Source organism: Rhinichthys klamathensis, unplaced genomic scaffold (assembly GCF_029890125.1).
Source record: "Rhinichthys klamathensis goyatoka isolate OS25496 unplaced genomic scaffold, OSU_Roscu_1.1 h1tg000168l_1, whole genome shotgun sequence".
In the NCBI taxonomy this organism is placed as follows: domain Eukaryota; kingdom Metazoa; phylum Chordata; class Actinopteri; order Cypriniformes; family Leuciscidae; genus Rhinichthys; species Rhinichthys klamathensis.
This window is the reverse complement of record NW_026606699.1, coordinates 1,072,628-1,095,679: the sequence shown is the minus strand read 5'-3', so window position 1 is coordinate 1,095,679 and position 23,052 is coordinate 1,072,628. Positions and strand designations below refer to the sequence as shown.

The window sequence follows — 23,052 nt, the reverse complement described above, 5'->3', positions numbered from 1 at the left end:
CTCTGCCACAGCGGACATGTGACACCTGGAGGTATTGAATATGCCTTTATTGCATTTTTCATATTTTGATCATAGTCTACTCTGCATTGATGGATGTGTAGATGAGACGGACGTTTAATCAAACGGTGTGTTTAGATCGACTCACCCACTTATGTATGCGGTGTGTGTTTGTTGTAGTGGAGGAAATCCCTGTTCATTTAGATATGTGTGTGTGTATTTGACTGACTGCTGAATTTCAAGGCAAGGTCTAAACTAAAATAGAGCTTATTTGTTTATAATGTATAGAGCTTTTAGTTTGACGGGTTTTGGACAAATAAAAAGCACAGTGTTCATTTGACTCTTCACCTCACTCTGAAACTGGTAGTGCAGATATTTATTTAATCAAGATATTCTGATTTTATTTCGATAAATTGTGCACCGAAGTTCTAGTTCTAATATCATGGTAGTTGTATATTTTATATATGTTAATGTATGATGATAGTATGTTTTAAAATATTTGTATGCTTTCCTATATGTTAGTAGTATAGCATAGTTGTATATTTATGATATTATATTTTTATGTTAAAATATGATAGCATTTTATTTATTTTTATGATATATTGTTTTTGTATATTTTTATGTACGTATGTTGATATATTGTGATAGTTGTCTAATTGTATTATATTATGTTTTTGTGTGTATGTGTATATATATATTAAAATATATACATATTAAAATATCTTGATTAGTTGTATATTATACTGTATCGCGAAGTACTTGCGTGTAGTTCACTCTGAAACCGGTCGCAAAAACCGAAAGGTTGATTCGACAGTTACATTAAGCCATATCACGGTTTTATTTCGAAATCTCGTGCAGCCCTAATTCCTCCTAAATTTTTTTCCAAACCTTCATAACTCCTCCTAATTTTTCCCTCTCTTTGTTCTTTCTTATCTCTTCTGGTTGTCTCCTCATCTCTTTCTGTCCTTCATGTCACTCACTCTGGGACAGTGAGTGATGTATAATTTACTCAGCTTGACCCTCGACCCCCTCCGGAGACCCTCAGAGTTCCTGAGCGGCAGGCGGGCGGCGAGCGCTTTGAACCGGCGGACACTGAGGCCTTCATTACGTGACGCTCCCTCGATCTCCTTCAGCCGGCGTTCATAGTTAATGTCAGCTCGCCCGCTGCGTTGCCATGACGACCGCCTCAGGACCAGGAAAGGACGTCCTCCCTCCTCCTCGATTGCCTTCATCATCTCTGACCTCTCATCCGCTCCTCCTCATTTTCTCGCTCTCCCATCAATTATAGGCTCAGATGCGGGTTGCGCTGCCACCCGGGTGACTATTACTCTCCAGTTTAGTGTAATGATGATTAGAGGCTCCGTCGGTGTGTTAACCTAAATCACAGCCTCTCTTTCTCTCTGACGCAGCCCTTTGTTTAGCTGCAGGATTATTGACTGCAAATTATACTGGCGTGAAGCCTTTGCTGTTATTTCCATCCCGCTTTAAACGCCCCCTCGCCGAGCAGCTCCAAATACAGGAAGTCAAGTGTGTTTAAGGGAAACGGGTTAATTAAAGCACGCCTCGGCTCTCCTGTGAGCTGGAAGAGCTGAGATCTCAGTGAGCTGTGCGTTTGTAAACTTCTGTCTCCTAAGTGATGATCATGTGTGTGTGTTTTCTGCAGGTCTGGCTCGTGCGAAGTCGGTCCCCAGCCACACGTACTCTAATGAGGTGGTGACTCTCTGGTATCGTCCTCCAGACGTGCTGCTCGGCTCCACTGACTACTCCACCTGTCTGGACATGTGGTGAGAGCTCTGATCACATCACAGTCACAACATCCCCACATCCTTCCAGTTACTGTAATTATTTGTGAAATTGAAACGATTTTCTCTTTTTAGTGCTAGTAAAAGTAAATTCTACAGCTATTATTTTCTAGAGTATTTTTTTTCTCCCCACTTGAGTTTTATAGGCCACATTCCTGCTATTTTTCAGTATGACAAAAAAAAGAATTATGATTTAGTGTGATGATTACGTAAAAATATTAAACAAAATAAGAAATAATATTGTACCATATAAAATAAAGAATCTAGTAATAAAAATAATTTTACTTTAGTGTAAAATTTCAATACTAATATTTCTTCATTTTCAAACATGTAACCCATCAAGCTTTTATTTTATTATTGTATATTTATTTAAGTCCCAGCCTGCATGTTTAGACAATAGTCATATCGCAGTATTGAGTTTATTTCAAAATATTGTGCATTCCTTTATTCTTTCCTTCCTTTTCGAAGTTGCCTTCTCATCTATTTCTATATTTTTTTGTATATTTTTTATGATATATTTCTATATTTTTATACATGTTAAAATATCATAATAGATATTTTTATATTATACTTGTATACTTTTATATAATATTATTATTATACTATGGGGCTGTTAAATGCTTGAATCTGATTGGTTGACGAACGTTCTAAGCTGTGCAATTATATTCAGGGAAACGCATGGCTAAAGTAGTTCCAGGCAGATCTTCTTGACCGCATTACAGTTCCACATCACTTCGCCAAACGATTTCAGTTATTTCAAAGGTCACTACAGCCGACAACAGCAAAAGAACCAAAACCCACAATGACACTGACCAAGCTAATAAATATAGTAACAATAGCATAGAAAGACAAGTTGATAGTTAAACAACTTAAAAGCTACATGACATTTCTCACTAGCGAGGTAATAACGGCGCTGTTCTTGGAGAAGATGAACGTACAGTTTCGCTATTAGTAGAGACGCTGCCGAACACTGTTGAGAGACTCACAGACTCAGGTAATTCATACTCTGTTCAATTCAAGGTAATTCAAGCTCAGTTAGAACTTCAGCAGATCGTCTTGACCATGTCTACATGCCTAAACGCATTGAGTTTCTGCCATGTGATTGGCTGATTAGTAACTAGCAGTTGAACAGGTGTACCTACTACTAAGTGGCCAGTGAGTGTATGTTATATATTATATATATATTTTTATATTTGATAGTTGCATTTTTTCTGATGATATATTTGTATATTTTCACAACTATAGGCTATGCTCTTTCCATTCTTTTTATGACAGAAGATCTCTTCTACTTCTCTTTGTGTCTTTAGACTGTTTAGTTGTTGTTTTTCTTATCATCTCATCTCTCTCCTCCTCATAACCCTTTCTGCCCCGTGTGTGAATCGATGCTGAGAGCAGTGGAGCGTGTGCAGTTTTCCTCTCTGAGTGGCAGTTACACAGCGGCTGCACAAATCAACAGTCATTAGAATCAAAGCCAAACTGTGTGTGTGTGTGTGTGTGTGTGTGTTTGTGTGTGTGTGTGTGTGCGCGTGTGTCGCATTGGTCCAGCTCCGTCCCAGTCCAGCAGACCTTTCACACTCGTGCTTTCGTGTCTCAGCAAGTGGATGAGAAAAATGTCACTCAAATGTCACAAAAATGTCACGTTATCTTGAAAGTGAAAGTGATATCCTCTTGGTTATTGAGTTTAAATTATATCCTGAAATATAATATAAGGTATATTTTAGAGGGGGGAAATCTTGTATAAGTGTGAAATGATGTGGATTTGCAATTTCAGTCTGGTGCTACTGAGAGTATGATAACGCTAGAATAATAATCAATAATGTAATGAAACTTAGCATGGAGATGCACGGATATGGTCCCGGATAAAATCTGTCATATGTCAAAATTTGCATAAGGAATTAAAATCATAAATCATATTCAAATAAGGCAAGAATCAAATCTTAATTTAGAACTCAGCTTCCTGCAGTGAATAGTAATGTGCTAACAACCACTCGCATTAACAAACAGATTACATGTAAATGTTATAGATTAAATGCACATTATTTATTTGATGTAACTGTGATGTTGTATCAACAGACTGTCATTAACTATAAGGGAAGATAGCAGATGAGAAAAGAGTACAAATGTAAACTAATAGATCTCTACACTTTTTCCCAATTAATTGATCACAGTACATTAAGACATTTAATGTTATGTTTAAATATGCAAATGAGGCATTATACAATTAAAAATGCACACATGTGGATACAGAAATCTGAACATTGAATAAAGCCAGGTTAAAGATGCATTTGGTGTATGTAAAGCTGCTGAAGTGGAGATTTCTGACTCGCCTTTAAAGATAGACATTGTCATTAAAATCTACAAACATAAATGGATAAAGTGCATTAAAATAAACACGTAAATGTGTATTTTGGATGTTGTCTCTCCACTAGTCACTAGAAACAACACATTATGAAAAGCCAAACAGTCCAAAATGTCAAAATTGACCATTGCATGAAAAAACCCCACAATGGTTTTGGCTGTAGTGTCTTGCCTTAAAGGTAGGGTAGGCAATTCTGAAGAGGCTAGCAATAGCAAGCTTGTTTTGAAAGCATGAGATCACACCCTCCCTTTAGAGCGTCTCCAAAGCCACGCCTCCTTCAAAACACATGAACGCGTACAGCGGAGTCTGCAAAGCGTCACGAGACGGCATTAAACTACCTCATGTCTCAAAGCACATACCTTTACAATAATAATAAACGTAAACAACTTAAAGAGCTCTTACTTGTACCACCTGACTGCTGCATAATCATTTCGCCGTTGATAGTGTTGACATAGAAATGCATAAATCCTGCTTAGTGTAGAAAGTCACGGGTTTCCATATTGTAATTACGGTTACGACATGGAGTGAACGCAGCATAACGCCGGGTTCACACCGGACGCTGAAGCGGCGCGGAACGGAGGCCGCTTCCTTTCGGCGCCCATGTTAACCTATGGTGTCGTTCACACCCGCCGCAGCGCGGCGCAGCCGGCACGCGCCGTGAAGCGCCAGTTTCGGCGTCTGGTCTATTTTTTTCGCGAGGCGCGAGTGATCCGCGTCAATTCCGGCAGGAAGTTACACCAAGAAACACTCGACCATCCGGTCAATTGTCAAAATATAAGCAATTTTCTAATTAAAATACCCTATAATACCCTATAATCAAAATATATAGGGCAAGGGCTCTCCTCCTGTCTACTCGCACTGGGAAACAGGAAGAGGAAAATAGATTTAATAAATTTGAAGAGAGGATGTATATTTCAACGGTATATATACACTACTATAACTGTCTACCATATTCTCTCTCTGGCTGTGTGTTTAATAAAAGAAGTGTACAAACTTCTTGGTTACAGAAACATGGTGTATTTATATTATGAGGTTATTTACTTACCCATGATGTAAAAAAATAGCTCTGAATAAACAACAACTGAGCAGAAGCGCTTGTCGACGTCCGCGAAGAATACGCGTCAGGTGTGAACAGGCAGGCGCCGGACTGCGCGTGATTTTCCGTTCCGCGTCGCTTCAGCTACCGGTGTGAACCCGGCGTAAGCTTGTTGTTTTGGTTCAGGAGGAACTGTAAAAGGCGGCTGATTGGTACGCGGAGTAATGGAAATGCATATGTTGACAGGCAGGTAGGACATCGGACCGAATGCAACGATTAAACGTACATATATTTTCTGTGGAAGTCTCAGGACCAAAAAAAAAATTCATGTTTTAATATTTAGACCTCTTCTGTTATTGATTGCCATCAGGATGAGTTTCAACCAGTATAACGAAAAGTGCTTATAAAACAATTTGCCTACTCTACCTTTAAATAAAGATTTGGAGTAATTGGCCCGTATTTTCGGTGTTGGTCCAGGGGTCTGCCGGTCTAAAGAGGTGGGAGGAGCTGCTGTCCTGAGAAATGAGCCGTGACCCGAGCCGTTCTCGGGACCGCAGCTGCAGACTCCACTGGCAATTAAGAGGGAAACTGGAGCAGGTGGTCCGATCTGAAGGGCACTTTTCCACATGGCTGCAGGTACACGCGCATGTGCGGGAGGGTTTTCCTGTCACCCGTTCATGTCGCGGCTCAGTCAGGATGAGGATTAGCACGAGGTCGTCTCCGCCCGACTGCGAGGCATCACGTCTATAAGCTGACATCTTATCAGCCGCCTGCCAGTCAGCTCAAACCGCTCGAGATAAACCGATATCACAACCACATTTTAAACCCGAGTGTGTTGAGGTGAGGGGTCTGACTGGATCTGGAGACGGATAGGCTGATTCTTAAAAGGCCGGTTGAGTTTTACATCTCACTGCTGTGCTGGCGAGTTTGGTTTGTGTGGCTCTGTCCCAGTTTCTGTCAGGGAAGGATGTGACCGTGTGCACTGGGCTAGAAAGTGTCAGGAAACAATCGCTTGCTGACGAATGGAGCCCGACAGCCGCTGAAACACACCAGCATGTGCCACACGCTCACTGCCTGTCATGGCCTTACTGAAGATCTACACATATACACACTATTTAAAGCTCGGCAACTCTAGAATAAAAAAAAGTAAAATATTTTTCCCATTACATCATTGTAATTGTCTCTCAGTGAGCAGGATGATGGATGGCTTTAATGTTGCTTTATCATAATGCTATATAATTTAATGATATAGTAGCATGTGAAATAGCCTACACACTATGTTTGCCTCTTTATTTTATTTTACACAAAATTCACTCCAATATTGGTAAAGATCATTCCAAGTAGTTGGCCAAGTAGAAAAAAAACACTGATAATAATCACAATATAGTCAAATATTGAAAAATGTTTCATCCTTGCCAAATAATTTCATTCTCTGCTCTCAGCTTTGTGTTTTGTTCTATTTTTAGTTCTCTTCCTTTTAATGTTTAATTTCTTTCTTTCTTTCCTAAAATACATTAAACAAAAACAATCAAACATTTAATAAAAAGATGAAATAGTTTATTAGATCAGATGCATGCATGTGACCGACATCAGAGAATTGTGAACATGTGAATGTGTTGTTAAATGACTTAACTTAAAGTCTCAGCGGGGCTTCAAGTAAATATTTTAGCTCAAAGGGGTTCGGCTCTCAATTTTTTCTGAAGGTTTAATCTCACTGAGACAGAAATCATTATAAACAATTACTGTAACAGAACAATCATCATTTCTGTCACCTCAGATGTTTCCAGCCTCTTCTTGCCAGGTTCCTGATTGTGATGTCCAATCCCAGGCCCTGTTTACACCTGGTATTAAGAAGCGGTTTTGTCAATCACAAGTGGGCGACGCTAAATTTAGGTGTCAAAAATGTTTTGAGCTTGTCCGCTTCCAGAGGTATTTGAAAACGCATTTGACCGGATTGCTGTCGTAGTGTAAAACGCTCACGTGGACAAACAGCCACAAAAGACTGTCTTCTCTCCGCCTACTGACCTAATTTAAATCATATCCTGAAATATAATATAAGGTATATTTTAGAGGGGGGTAATCTTGTATAAGTGTGAAATTATGTGGATTTGCAATTTCAGTCTGGTGCTACTGAGAGTATGATAACGCCTGAATTTAAGCTTTGCCGGCTGAAAATCCTAGTTTTGTTTGAAGACGAAATACATACCAAGCACAATGTTCTCTCACCATGCCTGATTCTTGCGGCTGTCAGAGCAGAAACCAAAGCGGATGCTTTTCCTTCATCTCCGGTCACTCCGGTCACATTCATATGTAAATTGCGTGAGCTTATTTCATCCATTAGATCGAAAGATCTGAAAAAGTCCATACATTTACCCACCCATAGACACCTCCCTTGAGGAAATCAGGACAGAAGTGGTAGAAAATGGATAAAAGAGATGGATTAAAACACCAGATGTAAACGGGTATGTGTCTCTCGTCTACTTGTGATCCGATCGACCAAAACGCTCAATACCAGGTGTAATCAGGGCCTCAGCTTCAGTTTTATAAGGCATAGTGTTAATGATGTTTGTTTTTCAGGGGTGTTGGATGCATCTTCGTGGAAATGATCCAGGGAGTGCCGGCATTCCCGGGCATGAAGGACATTCAGGATCAGCTGGAGAGGATATTCCTGGTAAGTGTCTCCTTTTGTCTCCATTCTGCTTGTCTCTGTGTAGTGCCTTGGGTGCTGGCTGAAGAAAAAATGTCCATGAATACAAAGATATGGCATGATACATGTATGTAGACACATATACAAACTCTGGGAAGGTCATGCATATTTCATCTCATGAATTCTCTAATCATTTCTACTGTCATTTCCCATAATGTCCCACTCTGATAATTGAACTAGAGAGTAATGGTTAGACACACTAAATTCATATTCACCCTCCGAGTCAGGTAAATAATTCATACAGACAATTACTGAGATGAATAGAGCGGGAGGCCAGGGGTTCATGGGTAAGACAGACGCCCGTAGGCTGTGAGGGTCAGCGGCCAAATATATTTACACTGGGGAATGACAGAACGAGGGAAAACTGGCTCCACCGATCGACCCGCCGCAGAGAAATTCAGCAGCCGTCTGCTCATGTGAGTGAAAACAAAGACACATCAGAGTCTCTTTTGTTTGAGTGTACAGGACGACACACTAAAGGCTTACCTGTTTAAGTCAAGTCAACTTTATTTATAAAGCGCTGTATGCATTACAGACTGTTTCAAAGCAGCTTTACAGTGATAAACAGGAAAATTATGCATCAGTTATGCATCACTGAATCAGTGTTGATTCAGTTCCGTTGTAAAGATCACCATTTATTATATCATTTTGATAATTTTATCGATACAGCAGTTCTGCATCGTCCAGCTCAGTTCAGTTCTCATACAACAGCGTCAGATCATCAATAATATTGTTGAAGATTAAGTGTCCCCATTAACAGTAATTTAAGGAATAGTTATATATTCCTTATTTCCCTGTGTTCTTTTGAATATAGAACATGTATGAAAAAGATCTAATTTAGGTGCCAGTAATGACTTTTATTTTATTTTTCTGACTTTTTTGCATTCATTTAAGAGTGCTGAACACAAAGCAGAAGTCTAGAAGTTCTCTGTCCTTGAATGAAGGACGTCTTAGTTCAGAAATGCTGATGGTTTATTTGGACCCGTCACAATCCCCCCCTTCATCTAATTAGGTGTTGGCTGGTGCTTTTCGTTTGTTTTCTCCGTCAGGTGGGCACTTGATAAATATGGAGCGGTGGAGGGAGTCTGGCAGCTCGATCGTTGGCTCGTAACTGTTCTCTGACACTGACATTTTCATTCCTCCCTTGTTTTCACATTCCTCCTTCCTGTCAGTCTGGCCAGCATCATATCTGACCCTTTTTTCAGAGATTATTCTTCATTACTGCCTTCCAAAGGCCAGACTCCTTTATCCTGTGAGTAAAAGAGGAGCCAGCGCTTGTGACCTTCTCATTGACATTCTGGTTCCAGAGAGAGATTCTGGTATTTAGAGTCAGACAAAGCTGAAGAATCACTGGATACTCACTGTCATTTTTTTTACTGCTATTTGATTTTAAAAAAAATGATGGTAACAATATCTGAAACGCAAGTATCAACGCAAGTAACAAACGCGATCTGAAACGCAAGTATCAAACGCGAAACGCAAGTAACTTTGTGGGCGGATCTCCGACGCAAATCTAAAATGGGTTGGTCTGAAGTCGCTACATTACTCATAGGTGTGGTTTGGGCGTAACGTGCAATAAACCAATCAGAGCGTCATCTCACATTCCCTTTAAGAGCAGGCGCGCTTGTTCCATGGTGGATTGCTATTATAATGGTGGATTTTCGTCAGGGTCGTAAAAGAGTGAAAAGTGACATTGTATGGGGACGGGAGAAACCCAGCCAAATTAGCTTCGGTTAAACAGGCGTATAATAATTTGGGTAAATGTGTAAGCTAGATTTATGAATGATGCATGCGTCGGTATACAAAGTCAATTGCGCTGGGTGTTTTTGAGTAGTTAAGGCTTGATTTCTTTCATGGAATCTACCTGAATAAATAATGTAAAATCCCCTTATTTAGTCTATTATACAATGAATTTAATATTTTTAGTGAAATATTCTTTTTTATTTTAAGTTGACTCTCAAAAGTGTGTGAATTACAGTGAATGGAAATAACCTGTTTATATTTGACTTTGAGTTATATTGCATTATTAAAAGACTGTATGCCGCTAGCACAGCACACAGAACCAAACTTGTTACTGCACTAGCATTATAGCAAAGTTTTTGCTCAACGTAAAAAAGCAACATGCTTCAGAGTATCAATACATGCAGTTATTCACAACCTAACTATAAGCCCTACTCTTCTGCACAATCGTTATGATCAAAACTTTAACATAATACAAACTCTTTCAAACGTCAAACATAACTGAACATTAAACATTAACAGATGTTCCCCTTTACTCAAAAACGCATAAAATAACACTTAATTTCAATATTTCCTCTCCATTACTAGCCATGTGCAAAGCATGCTGGGAACTAACAATGGTGTCTCTAAATAAAACCGCATAATTGAGCTAATTGTCATAAAATAAATAGGTAGCCTTTTTTCCTTCATTTTATCAGCTTAATCGGTTCCTCAATTCAAGCCTCAAAATTGTGTATGTTTCCTTAAAATATATTTCTCTTGGTTTTATTAGTGAAATGTTCTCAATATTTTCTATACAACACTGAACCACAATTTTCTTAATAAAATATACACAATATTTTTAATTATCACCTTCATTTTTTGAATGAAAATTACAAGACCCATGATTCATTTTTTACAGCGCTGTTGTGTTCGTGCACTCGGACCCTGTGCTTTTCATTTCACCGTTACTTGTCTGTTTTCAGCTGGAGATAAACTCGCTGATAGTCAAGGTTAATTATACACTTTATGCTTAGGATGCATTTTGAATCCCATCATGCAGAGCTGCCATATGTGAGAGGAGCCAAATCTGAGAGTGAATATTCTCTCTGTGAATATTTGTGTTGCTCTTTACTGTGGTTGAATCTCTGATTATGTTGATATGGGTTTAAGATATGAGGATGAAGAACTAGAATATGCCAGAATATAGAGTTCTCCAGTTGGCTGCATTTATTTGATCAAAAATACAGTAAAAACAGTAATATTGTGAAATATTATTGCAATTTAAAATAACTGTTTTTTATTGTAATATAAGGTAAAATGTCATTTATTCCTGTGATCAAAGCTGAATTTTCAGCATCATTACTCCAGTCTTCAGTGTCACATGATCCTTCAGAAATCATTCTGACATGATGATTTGCTGCTCAATCATTAATTCTTTCTTATTATTATCAATGTTGAAAAACGTTTTTGCTGCTTAATATTTTTGTGGAAACTGTGACCTTTTTTTTACAGGATTCTTTGATGAATAGAAAGTTCAAAAGAACAGCATTGATTTGAAATATAAATCTTTTGTAACATTTATATATGTTTTTGTCACTTTAATCAATTTAATGCGTCCTTGTTGAAAGAAAGTATTCATGTCTAAAAAATTTTTTATTTAATTTTTACTTTTTTACCCCAAACTTTTGAAAGGCAGTGTATCATATTTTCCAAAAAAATATGAAGCAGCAAAACTGTTCAACATTGATAATAATCCGAAATGTTTCTTGAGCAGCAAATCATCATATTAGAGTGATTTCTGAAGACTGGAGTAATGATGCTGAAAATTCAGCTTTGATCACACGAATAAATTATATTTTAAAATACATTACAATAATAATTCACAATATTGTTGTTTTTAATGTATTTTTTTCATCAAATTAATGCACCGTTGGTGAGCACAATAAACATTCGAAAATCTTAATACATAATAATTTATTTTACATAATAAAAAAAATTTGGGTGATCAATTCCTTTTTTTATTTAATCATTTTTTTACTATACATTTGTTCTAGTATTTTGTTCTAGATTTTTAGAATTTATTTGTGCGTTTTTCTTTTTATATTAGATCCTTCATTTTTCGAGTGTGTGAGTGGGATGCAGGTAGTTTCTTCTGTAAGTGTGTGTGATATATTAAAGAAGACAGACGGGACCGGCCGTGTTTAACTAGCTGTCATCCAGCAGGAGATTAGCTTTGCAGCGTATGAATATGGACGGGTCTATCTGCAACAATTCACTCACATGTGCAGTCGTTATAGTGAGCTGTTCATCGAGTCTGTTTGACATCAGAATTAAACTGTCTCTTCTCATTACAGGATGATGACTCACACAAACACACATTTACATACAGCACATACAAAATCACACAGATTGAAGATTGAGACTTAATAGTTAGATAGTTGTGACATTGATAAGAGTTCATAGCCAAGAATGGTGTTTGATTTCAATTACTAATTTGTACATTTTTCATTTGTTCCCCAGCATTTTTTAATATTAACTTACACCCCCTTGTTAAAAATGTGATCATTTTGAATCATTGCTCATCTAATCCAGTAAATAATTCAAGTGTAATGATGAAGCACAGAGGAGCACCTTTAACTCACAGATCATTTCATCAGTCATTTCAAGTTGACCAAAAGTGATGTTACTTTATAATTTGTCCATCCATTTCCACCAGTTTGACCCATTCGAGATGATTTGTGGAGCGTTTCAGATCATAACAGACTAGCCTTATAGCTTCGGCATGATAATCAGCTAGTAAACACTGTTCATGAGACAAAAGGAACATTGTGAAACTTGATTCACTGGTGTCCTCCGTCAGCCTTTTCCTCGTGACCCAACAGAGCGTTTGAACCGTGTTCGGGTTGCTGCATGTGTCTTTCAGCACTTCAGAGATGAGTTGAGTTGACCTACATAACTTTGCGTCCAGACGCTCCTGAGATTTGATCTCTGAGAGTGAAACCGGCTCGGCCTGGCAGGGGAGATGAATTACTGCGTCTGGGTGGTCGTTGTTTTAGCTGGTCGAGGGCACGCGGCGACCTTCTGCCCAGCGGGACCGCCGGTGACAGGACAAAGAGGAAGAAACTTCACTGCCGTCGACATTTCAGGAGTGATTGACAGTCGTTTACCTGCATTTTCTATTTAAAGAAACCAGATACAAGTTCTCATGGTCACTGGCTGCACATACACTGGATTTACCAAAGGTAGTCAAGTTAGTCTCAAGATATTTAGTTTTGTTTGAGACACTTAATAGCAAGTAAACTAGATAGTCGCCTACACAAATGTATTGTTTTGGACAGACAGTTTCACAAAGGGTTAAGGCAGCTTACACCAAAGAATATAACTATAACAATAACAATAAAGTTTTAATAACTCTAAAAGAATAGCAAAGTTCACACCACAACTGTAATGATAATGACACCAATGAACCATATCATTTAAATCTGTTTCAGAGTGATTTTGCCCCAGCTGATGAAAACAAAAACTTTGACAGGTATTCAGAATCCACCAGAATTGGCAGATGACATAACTTACGTTTACTTGTGCTTCGAATAAACAATGTTATGCTCCACTGGTGTGGATACGAATATGTTTATTGTTATAGTTGTCATCATTGTTATTGTTATTGATGTTGACGCTAATATAGTTATTGTTACTTATAATTATTGTCCGATGGTGTGGATGTTAATATAGTCATTATAGTTGTTGTTATTGTGTATTGGTGTTGATGACGCTAATACAGTTATTGTTATAGCCTAATTATTCTCTGTTGGTGTGGTCGCTTGTATTGTTATCTTTATAGTTATTGTTTTTGTAGTTATTATTCATGGCACTCTGGATTCTTAAATATTTGTCATTAAAATGATCGCTATTGTAATAGATATCTTTATTGTTATCATTATAGTGATCTTCTATGGCTGTGGATAGTTATTGTTGTAATTATTGTCCGTTGGTGTGGATGCTAATATACAGTAGTTATCATTATAGTTGTTGTTAGTGTGTATGGGTGTTGATGCTAATATAGCTATTGTTATAATTATTGTCTGTTGATGTGGTCACTTATATAGTTATTTTTTTTGTTATAATTATTGTTATCATTATAGTTATCCATTGCGCTGGATGCTAATATTGTTGTCGTTATAGTTAGCATATTGCCCTATGGTGTGGACGTTAATATAGTTGTCATTACAGTTATCGCTGTTATAAATGTTGTTATAAATTATAGTTATCTTTATTGTTATCATTATAGTTATTGTCCGTTGGTGTGGATGCTAATATAGTTATTGTTTTATAGTTGTTATAATTATTGTCCGTTTGTGGATGCTAATATAGTTACCGTTCTTGGTGTGAATGGGCCTTTATTGTGGTTTCAGCTGACTCAGATAAAGCCGCTAGTAAACAGCATGTAAAACCCAACTGTAGTTAGTCACTTGTGATCATTCACTGGCTGACCAACACAAGTCTTCTTCCATGATGCTCCAGCGGCTCTTCTCTGCACTAAAGCTTAAAGGGATAGTTCACCCCAAAATGAAAACTCTGTCAGTAAATATCTAATTACTCTCCCTCATGTTGTTCAAACCTCGTAAGACTTTCGTTCATCTTCGGAACACAAATTACGATATTCTTGATTAAATCTGAGAGCTGGATCACTCCTCCATAGGCTTCTTAAGGGATCGAAACTTGCCGGCCCAGAAAAGTTATTATTATTGTTAAAATAGTCCGAGTGACTACAGTGGCTCAACCTTAAGTTTATCAAGCAACGAGAATACTTTTTGTGCGCAAAAAACAAACAAAAATAACGATTTTATTCAACTATTCATTTCCTTCTCTGTTGGCCTTGAGATTTCACGTAGTGTAACAGCGCAGCGCTTCTGTTGTACGTCACACGTAGGCTCACTATCGGCTGACGCTGGTCATGTGTGTGATGCGTGTGACGTACAACACAGAAGCGCTGCGCTGTTACACTACGTGAAATCTCAAGGCCAACAGAGAAGGAAATGAATAGTTGAATAAAGTCGTTATTTTTGTTTGTTTTTTGCGCACAAAAAGTATTCTTGTCGCTTGATAAACTTAAGGTTGAGCCACTGTAGTCACTTGGACTATTTTAACGATGTCTTTCATAACTTTTCTGGGCCGACAAGTTTCAATCCCTTAAAGTCCCTGTAAAGTCAAAATTAAGTATGTGTTTTGAGTTTGTCACACCACAGAAAAATTTGTTATTAGTCACCCAGCCAAATTTGAATGATAAAATAAGCCAGCAAGTACATAAAATAAGCTATCAAAATCTTGAAAAAATGAGCAGTATTCTCTGCTCTCAAACGCTGGGGGCGTGTCCACTGGCTGCGCTGAAACCACGCCCACTCGCGGGAAAGCTGCCGTCCTCACTCAACTCTACAGCCGGAATGGATGCTCGCACGGTGGGCACGCACTGCCGATGATGGCACCAGTTGTCGGCGCGACGGGAGGATGAAGGCTGAGGCGGGAGTCGGTTCGGCCCCATTCACCAGTAACAGCGGATTATCAGTGAATCCCAGACAGTTATCTCCGACGAAAGTTTATAAAACTATCCCGTGTAAAATGATTACTTACAGAGGCGGGTTTTGGCGGTGATCCTCAGCTCTCCATCAAGGTTGGCTCTTCACAAAATTAATCCACCTCTTCTTGATGTAGTGCTAATCGTTTTTCGGAAATTTAAATAAGGACACCGATCTGTTTTGTACGTGATCCGGTGATCGCATCCAGGTAGTACGCATTTCCGTGACGAAGGCATAGCTAGCTAGCAATCTGTAGGCTGTGTTGCTAATAGTACTGACAGTAACTCGCGATTGAGCGGCAAACTGATGTGAATGTGCTCTATAATATTGTTAGGAGCGGCCAGCCTCAGCGGCTTTAGTGCGTCATCAAGTAGGGGCGTGTCCAGGAGCTCAAGGGCTCCAGTGCGTCATCGAGCCCTGTTTTAGCCCCGCCCAGAAAATCCGGAAAATAGCAATGGTGAAAAACTGTTTAACGGTCTAACTCCACAATTCAGTACTTCACAGTTCACAGTCTTTGTAATATGTTTTAGCAATACATTTCTAACATTTATAATGTGTTTAGAATTTTTTTTTGAAATTGCCTTTACAGGGACTTTAAGAAGCCTATGGAGGAGTGAGACAGCTCTCAGATTTCATAAAAAAATATCTTAATTTGTGTTCCGAAGATTAACGAAAGTCTTACGGGGTTGGAACAACATGTGGGCGAGTAATTACTGACAGAGTTTTCATTTTGGGGTGAACTATCCCTTTAAGAAGTTCATCAGTTGCTCTGGTTTGTGTGGCTCTCAGGTTTTGTGTTCTCCTGATGTGTGCTGTCAGCGTGTGCTGTGGTTTGTCAGCGCCGGCACGTCTTCCCTCAGTCTCCCGGTGATCTGCAAAACACTGATCTCTCTCCACTCGCACTTCAAAGACTCCCGTCCCTCCACACACCATCCATAAAACATGCGGCGTCACTCTCGCCGTGTTCAGCCGTACAGGAACCCCCTCTGAAGCACTTCTGCACCTCCTTCTGTTTCTGAGAGTCCACTCCATCTGCTGTTGCACTTCTGTCGAGTCACCTTTATATTTATACCTCTTTATACAATAGAAATTGTTTCAAAGTGTCGTTATTCAGCTTGAGTCAGTTCAATTTAGCTCAATAACGGTGTTGATGTTGCAAACTTTATCGGTTTTGAGAGAAACATTGATTCAGCTATAAAGCAGAAGACAATAGTGTCAATATTCAGCTCAATACAGTCAATCATTTGTTAATACATATCAATAAAGTCTTATATTTACAGTATATATACTGTATATGTATGTGTAAGTGTCAGTTTATATATATATTATTTACACAATTATATACAGTACATTTAAATATACATACATGCATACATACATATGCAATGCAAGTCATCATATTTGCACAATGAAAAGTTGACTTTAATTTCACAAATTTGATGTTTTAATAACCATGTCTATATTTTTAGTTTAGTTTAGTGTATTGAGAAAATTAGATGTGTATGGACTGTATTGAGCAAAACATAAATTGCATCAGCTTATAATCCATGGCACACGTCAGAGCCTCGTCTTGTCTTTAGCTTCTCATTTCCATAAAGTTCAGCATTGATGCCACTTCCTGTTTATCTGCCCTCTTTTCCAAACTGACACACACATTCACTCATACACACACACCTGCACAGGATCTCTGACAGTCCATCAGTCGGTTGTCTCACACCTCATTGGTCCATCTGCTCATGCAAAACATGAGGAATGAACCGGTTTTCTCTCAGATCAGAGCGTTCTGTGTGTCAGAGGAAGAGCTGTTTTTAAATGCAGAATCCTGACATCAGGAATAGATTTTTAACTCCGTTGTGCAAAAGGACACACGATCTTTCTCTAACAAGGTGCATGAGAGAACTGTTATGGTTAACTTTAGTCCTCTAATTGAGTGGATTGCGTGTTTAATGTGGTGATTTATCATTTTTGCGACACTAGCAGCTCTAAACAAAATGACAGCTATAATAACTGCTAAACGTCCTATTGTTCAACAAACAGTCCTGCCCCAAACTCATGCATTCATTTAGTGAGACACTTGTGGTTTCGCAGGTTCGACAGCACACTAACAACTTGAAATCCGCTATTTCTATTCCTGATAGCACAAGAAAACCACATTGCATTTTTCTCTGGTTGTGATGTCAGAACATAAGCAGACATACACACTATATGTGCATTGAATAAACAGATCAGAATGTTATTTTAGTTAATTGAAGATACCTTTTTGCTTAATTTTTATATACATGCATTGTGCAGGAAAAATGCTTGCAGAATCACATCAACGGTTAGTCAGAATGAGGTGTATCGCTCACTTCTGCACACAAACTCACAGATGAATCTGCATGCAGCAGCTTATTGGCACAAAATATAGTTCAAATTACAATTTCGTCACAATGGCAATCCTATATTCCTAGTTATATACAGTATGTCAAGGATTCTTGTAGTTTTTCATGCCATGAATATTCTGCACTAGTATGAGAATAACGTGCATCGATGCATCATTCACTATAAGAGCAGTAGCATGGAGAGAAAGTAAAAAGAGTGAGTTTTGAGTGCATGTTGACTTTGCTTCTTCTGCCGTGTTTGGGTGTGTCCCAAACAGATCTGATCCGAACTGAACCTGTCTGTGGTCATGTCAAGGTGACCCGCTCTCAGAGATTCATGCGCTGGATGTTTGATGTCCAAGGCTCGATCTTTCCCCCCAATGTGTGTTCAATATAGAAGACAAATTTCGCTCCAGATTGCTTTTGCTCCTGAGTGGAGGTTGTTTTAAGGGTCTTGCTCTCTGAGAGCGTGATAGACAGACACAGAGAGAGAGAGAGATAGAGTGACCGTTTTCTGTTATCCCAGCGCTGAAGCCGGTTCCTGTGAGATTTCTGAACACTCGACTCAGTTTCTCAGAGAGATTTCTCATCACAGAGGTACATGTCTGTGAAAGTGGACTGATCGCAGGGACGCAGGGCATTTCTCATGTCTTTGTTTCTGAAGGTCAACTAAAGCTTAGATTTAAGGCTGTGTGTGCGTGTGTGTGTGTGTGTGTGCGTGTGCGTGTGTGCACGTGTATAGAAGCATGTCATACAGAACATGAACAGAATATTAACCTAAACCCAATACTGGTTTAGTAGTCTATATATTTTCATTTTAAAATGTTATAATATGGCCTAATTTAGGTACCCAAGTAAGTGTGTGTGTGTGTGTGCTATCATGGGTCATTGCGGATCACATGATAAATGCCGCTTTTTGTTTGGTTGTTGACATTTAATGTATTTAAATACTATTAAGTTGTTTTGCATTCTACTCCAATTGAATTATTACTCATCAAGATTCTAAAACACAAAAATAATTAATTAAACCTAGACTAATTAACTGGTGGCCAGCTGATATTCAGCATATAATTAAAAAAACAAAACAATTTTCTTTAAATAAAAGTTCTTATAAAAACATGTTCATCAAACTGAACATAATTCAATACTGCCCCCTGCTGGACATATCGATCCCTCATAAAGACTGTGTGGTCATTTGTACAGTTTAATAATGCTGTTTACTAACTCATTACTGAATGTGTGGATTGTCCGGCATAATTTGTGCTCCAGACATTAAACGATTCCTTAAATCATGTGTGTTTTTGAGGAGAGGTGTGCTGCTACTTCACTAAGTGATCAGATGCACCATTTTGTACAGATCAGAAGATTGTACATCACACCAGACAGAATTGCGCACAGAACAACATAGCAACATCCTGGAGGGTTCTGGTTTCCAGGATATAACATCAGGATGAGAAGAGGGCAGATACACAGGCCATCAATGCTGAACTTTATGTAGATGGGATGCTAAAGACAAGTGTTTTGCACAGTCAAGCACCACTCAGTTGTTCTTCAGAAAATGTTAACAAACTAAAAACACCTTCTGAATGTGTAGCAGAATGAAAATGGGTTAAAAGCACCTGATAATTAAAATAATTCCGATAATTAGAGTTCTGAGGGACGAGAGTCCCTGAGACATTCAGAGGTTTGTGGTTTCATCTGCACATGTGATCTTTATCTCTCTCACACACACACACACACACACACACACACACACACACACACACACATGCTCTCTCTCTCTCTCTCTCTCTCTCTCTCTCTCACACACACACACGCAGACACACACTCACACTCTCTCTCTCTCTCTGAGGCTCGTCTCAGCGGTTCGGCTCATCGAGTCTGACGGCTGTAATTACAGTGTGTTTAATCAAGTCGTGCTCTTTACAAGCTTTAGACTTCAAAAAGCCCCCGCTGTCCGCCAGCACTGCTGCTCTACACACGCACACTTGTGCATAATAAACTTGTTTATTCGCATTGAACATCTTCTGTGTCTTTGAGCGGTGGTGTGAATTAAACGTCCCGCCCTGCTGGTGTCCAGGAAAACCCTCTGGGATGGATGTCTGCGCTCTAACTTCAGCTAGTTTTCTTTCTTCTCTGTCTGATGTGCAGGTTTTGGGGACGCCGTCGGAGGACATGTGGCCAGGTGTTCACTCGCTCCCGCACTTCAAACCAGGTAAAGTCCTGTTCATCTGACTGTAAATGACACACACTGACTCGTCCTCCATGCGTGTGCCAGCAGACGACCTCTGGGAGCTCATTAACACTCATCAACCACAGCAAACCACACAGGAGACTAACCACACATTTGTCACGACTTTATACCATACCTGACTAAAATATTGTGATACCAATACTGAATCGATACCGCAGCAAAAAAACTAAAACAACAGGAATAGTAATTGAATAATATGACAAGTTAAAATTGCTTGTTTTATAAATTAATTTAAAAAACACATTATCAATCATATTATCAATTACATTCAAGTCAATAATTGTATCCCTTAATGACATATTTAAAAGTTTTTCCCCCGTGAAAAAAAACGTCATGCCTTAAAGGGGCCTTGTGTAAAAAAATCAATTCAAAATCCACATATTCCATACCAGATGGGGGCAGTATACCTCCAGAAAGTTGGCCTACTCTAGTCTGTTTTTTAGTTTCGGGTTGTTAATCTTCTAAAACCGTCAAATCGTCCGCTTTGTCCCACCAAAGCCTATTTTGATCGGTGAGTGATGTAGAATAGAATGACTGCTGCGCTTGACAGGGCGCATAACGAGCAGAGAGAGAGAGAGAGAGAGAGAGAGAGCGCCCCGGCCGCGCGCGCGCACTCTCACGTCTTCAAACAACACGAGCGCTGTCCTCCTGCTCTCCCTCGCGCATATTAATCAAATCAATTGACACGATCGTAAGACCGCAGTTCATTTGGAGATTTTTAGAGATTAGAGACTCAATGAAATCATCTCAACACTAAATTATAAAGGCCGGTCTCATATAGATGCTATTGACAGGTTCAAGTACGCCCACAAGCCGTGCGAGTTATTCGTGTATTGGAGTTTGGCTGGTGGTTATGTATGTTGCCCGCATACCGCCTCCCATGGCCGAAACTGGTATTATGACACCGGCCGGGCCGGGGCTAGTAATTTAGCATGCTAATTCAGGTTTATATCTCGGCAGCACTATAACTTGTCATTTTTTTAATGACATCATTGCATTTATTTCTTCTCATTCTTTTGATACGTGTAGCTCATTTGTTGGATATTTTTACCTCAATTTTTACATATGGCACCTTTAATAGCTTGAATGTAACTACACCCGCATATACTGTACATGTAGTATGCGGATTCATGAATATGCTAATTAGCCCCGCCTTCACTCACTCGCGCCAGCTCAGAGATTCACTCGGCCAACTTACTGAGGTAAACGCTGTACAATCCAATCGTATCGCTCTTTACAACATCGGACACATGACAGTAATTAATATGATTAGCCTTTTGCTTGACTATCTTATCAAATATAGATAATTATGTGTTGCTAATGTTACACAAACCATGTTCCCGTTCGCCATCTCTGTCGCCTGCTAACAGTCATCAGAAACGATTTGAACAACTCAGTGGAAGAAGGCATATAGCCTAGTTCAACATAACATCGTGATATACATCATATATCCGCTATATTGCTAAATCTACGCGATTTCAAACCGTGTTTTTAAACCTGTCTTTTTTTCACTGCAGTTTTTAAGGAGAAAAATACTCAGCAATGGTGTCGACTTATGAATTTGCACATGGTTTGTCTTAAAGCATATTAGAAACACCACATAGACATATAAACAACATTAAACGCTTGATTTTTACCACAGGGGGACTTTAATCTTTAACAGTTCTGAACAGGTTAGGATAGAGGTGGGTGATATATGAACAAAATCTTATTTCATGATATGAGTAATTTAATCTTTTTTAATGTAAGTTAATGTAATATCACAATGAAGTTATTTATATATATATATATATATATATATTTAATATATTTGAAATTATTTTATCTTTTCTCAATGGCCTAAAAAACGAGATGTGAGGAATGTTCTGGAATAAACCGTTATGCTGATGATCATAGATACTGGAGCAGAGATACTAAAGAGCTGTTCAAATCTAAGACTGCTTTTGAAATCTATATCCTCATTCACTATTCCCTACGTTAGTCCACTAATATTGTCCACTTGAAGAAGTGAGTGAATTTCAGACACTAAGTTCGCCAGAAATGTTGCCGCTTTTGCAGTTTGTGCTTGCTGTTTAATAATCGTTTAAAACTTAGCAAACTGGCAGCTCCAGTAGTGATGAAAAGATGTAGCTATCTTGAACTCTGTCATGAAAACTAGCATGTATATCCCTTAATTAAACAATTTAATCAATTAAAAAGGAACTTATACCATAGACAGTATAAGAAGACTTATACCAGTATGATATTACGTTGTAGCCACATTGAACCAGCAGTTTGGAAAATGAATGTATGGGTCAGCGCCATCTTCAGGAGAGATGCGGGAGTTTATTTGGCACGACCCCCACAGTGCATTATGGGTATTCTCTAGCTGTTGAGTGTACATTGGTTGTACACTCGTTATTGCGGTGCATTATGGGATTGAATGAGTGCACTCAATAACATCCACTATGGTTTCGGACACCACTACAAATAAGCCTTATTTGCATTTTGAAAGTCATAATGGCTTGAGGTTGAATAGGGTAAAAAATATATATATATATATAGATCAATCGATATCACCATACTTTCCCATTTGATTGATTGCAGTAAGAATTGCAAACATTTTCACCAGGTTTTTAGGATTTAAAAAAAATATATATAAATCAGGCGAATGATATAGTAAGAAACACCTTAAGAATATAGATAGGAATGAAACTAAAGTTTGGTAATTGCAAGTGCTGCTGAGAAGTGGAGGTTTATCAGAGATAACACTTAAATGTGTATTTTAAGAAGTCATGTTGTGGAAGCAAAATTGCTAAAAAAAATGAGCAGTGTGTGTTTTTCCTTTAGTTTCTTGCCTAATATCAGCTAGACATGTTGAAGAGGTGTAGTTCAGTGTTGTAGCAGCAGAGGACAGTGTTCACTGCTCTTCTACACTATGACCAGTTTATATCAAATAATACCGTATGAGACCTTATTATCACAGGGTTTTCTGCTATGTAAATATGCCGTTCCATTCTCCCAGTGCAGTGCTGTTATTGAATACTCACTCCTGATGAAGTGTTAGCGATCGGTTGTGGGGTTTGGGATGTTTAATTACAGGTCATGGAGCTGCTGGGCTTTATATAAGGGGCATTGAGTGTGTGTGTGTGTGTGTGTGTGTGTGTGTGTGTGTGTGTGCACTGATGTTTCATACCTGAATGCCCGAGCGGACGGTGTGTATTGATCCAGTCCGCAGGAGGCCAAACTAATGAATCGACATC

General features: G+C 38.7%; 1 protein-coding gene across 4 annotated transcripts in view; it reads left to right on the top strand.

Annotated features, from left to right (window-relative positions):
* cdk14 (cyclin dependent kinase 14) overlaps positions 1-23,052 on the top strand; it is a 160,778-nt gene that overhangs the window by 94,529 nt on the left and 43,197 nt on the right. For all 4 annotated transcript variants that reach the window (XM_056259470.1, XM_056259473.1, XM_056259472.1 and 1 more), the window contains 3 exons: positions 1,661-1,781; positions 7,772-7,865; positions 19,708-19,771. In XM_056259470.1, coding sequence (XP_056115445.1) covers positions 1,661-1,781; positions 7,772-7,865; positions 19,708-19,771 — 279 coding nt within the window. The remainder of the gene's footprint in view (positions 1-1,660; positions 1,782-7,771; positions 7,866-19,707; positions 19,772-23,052) is intronic.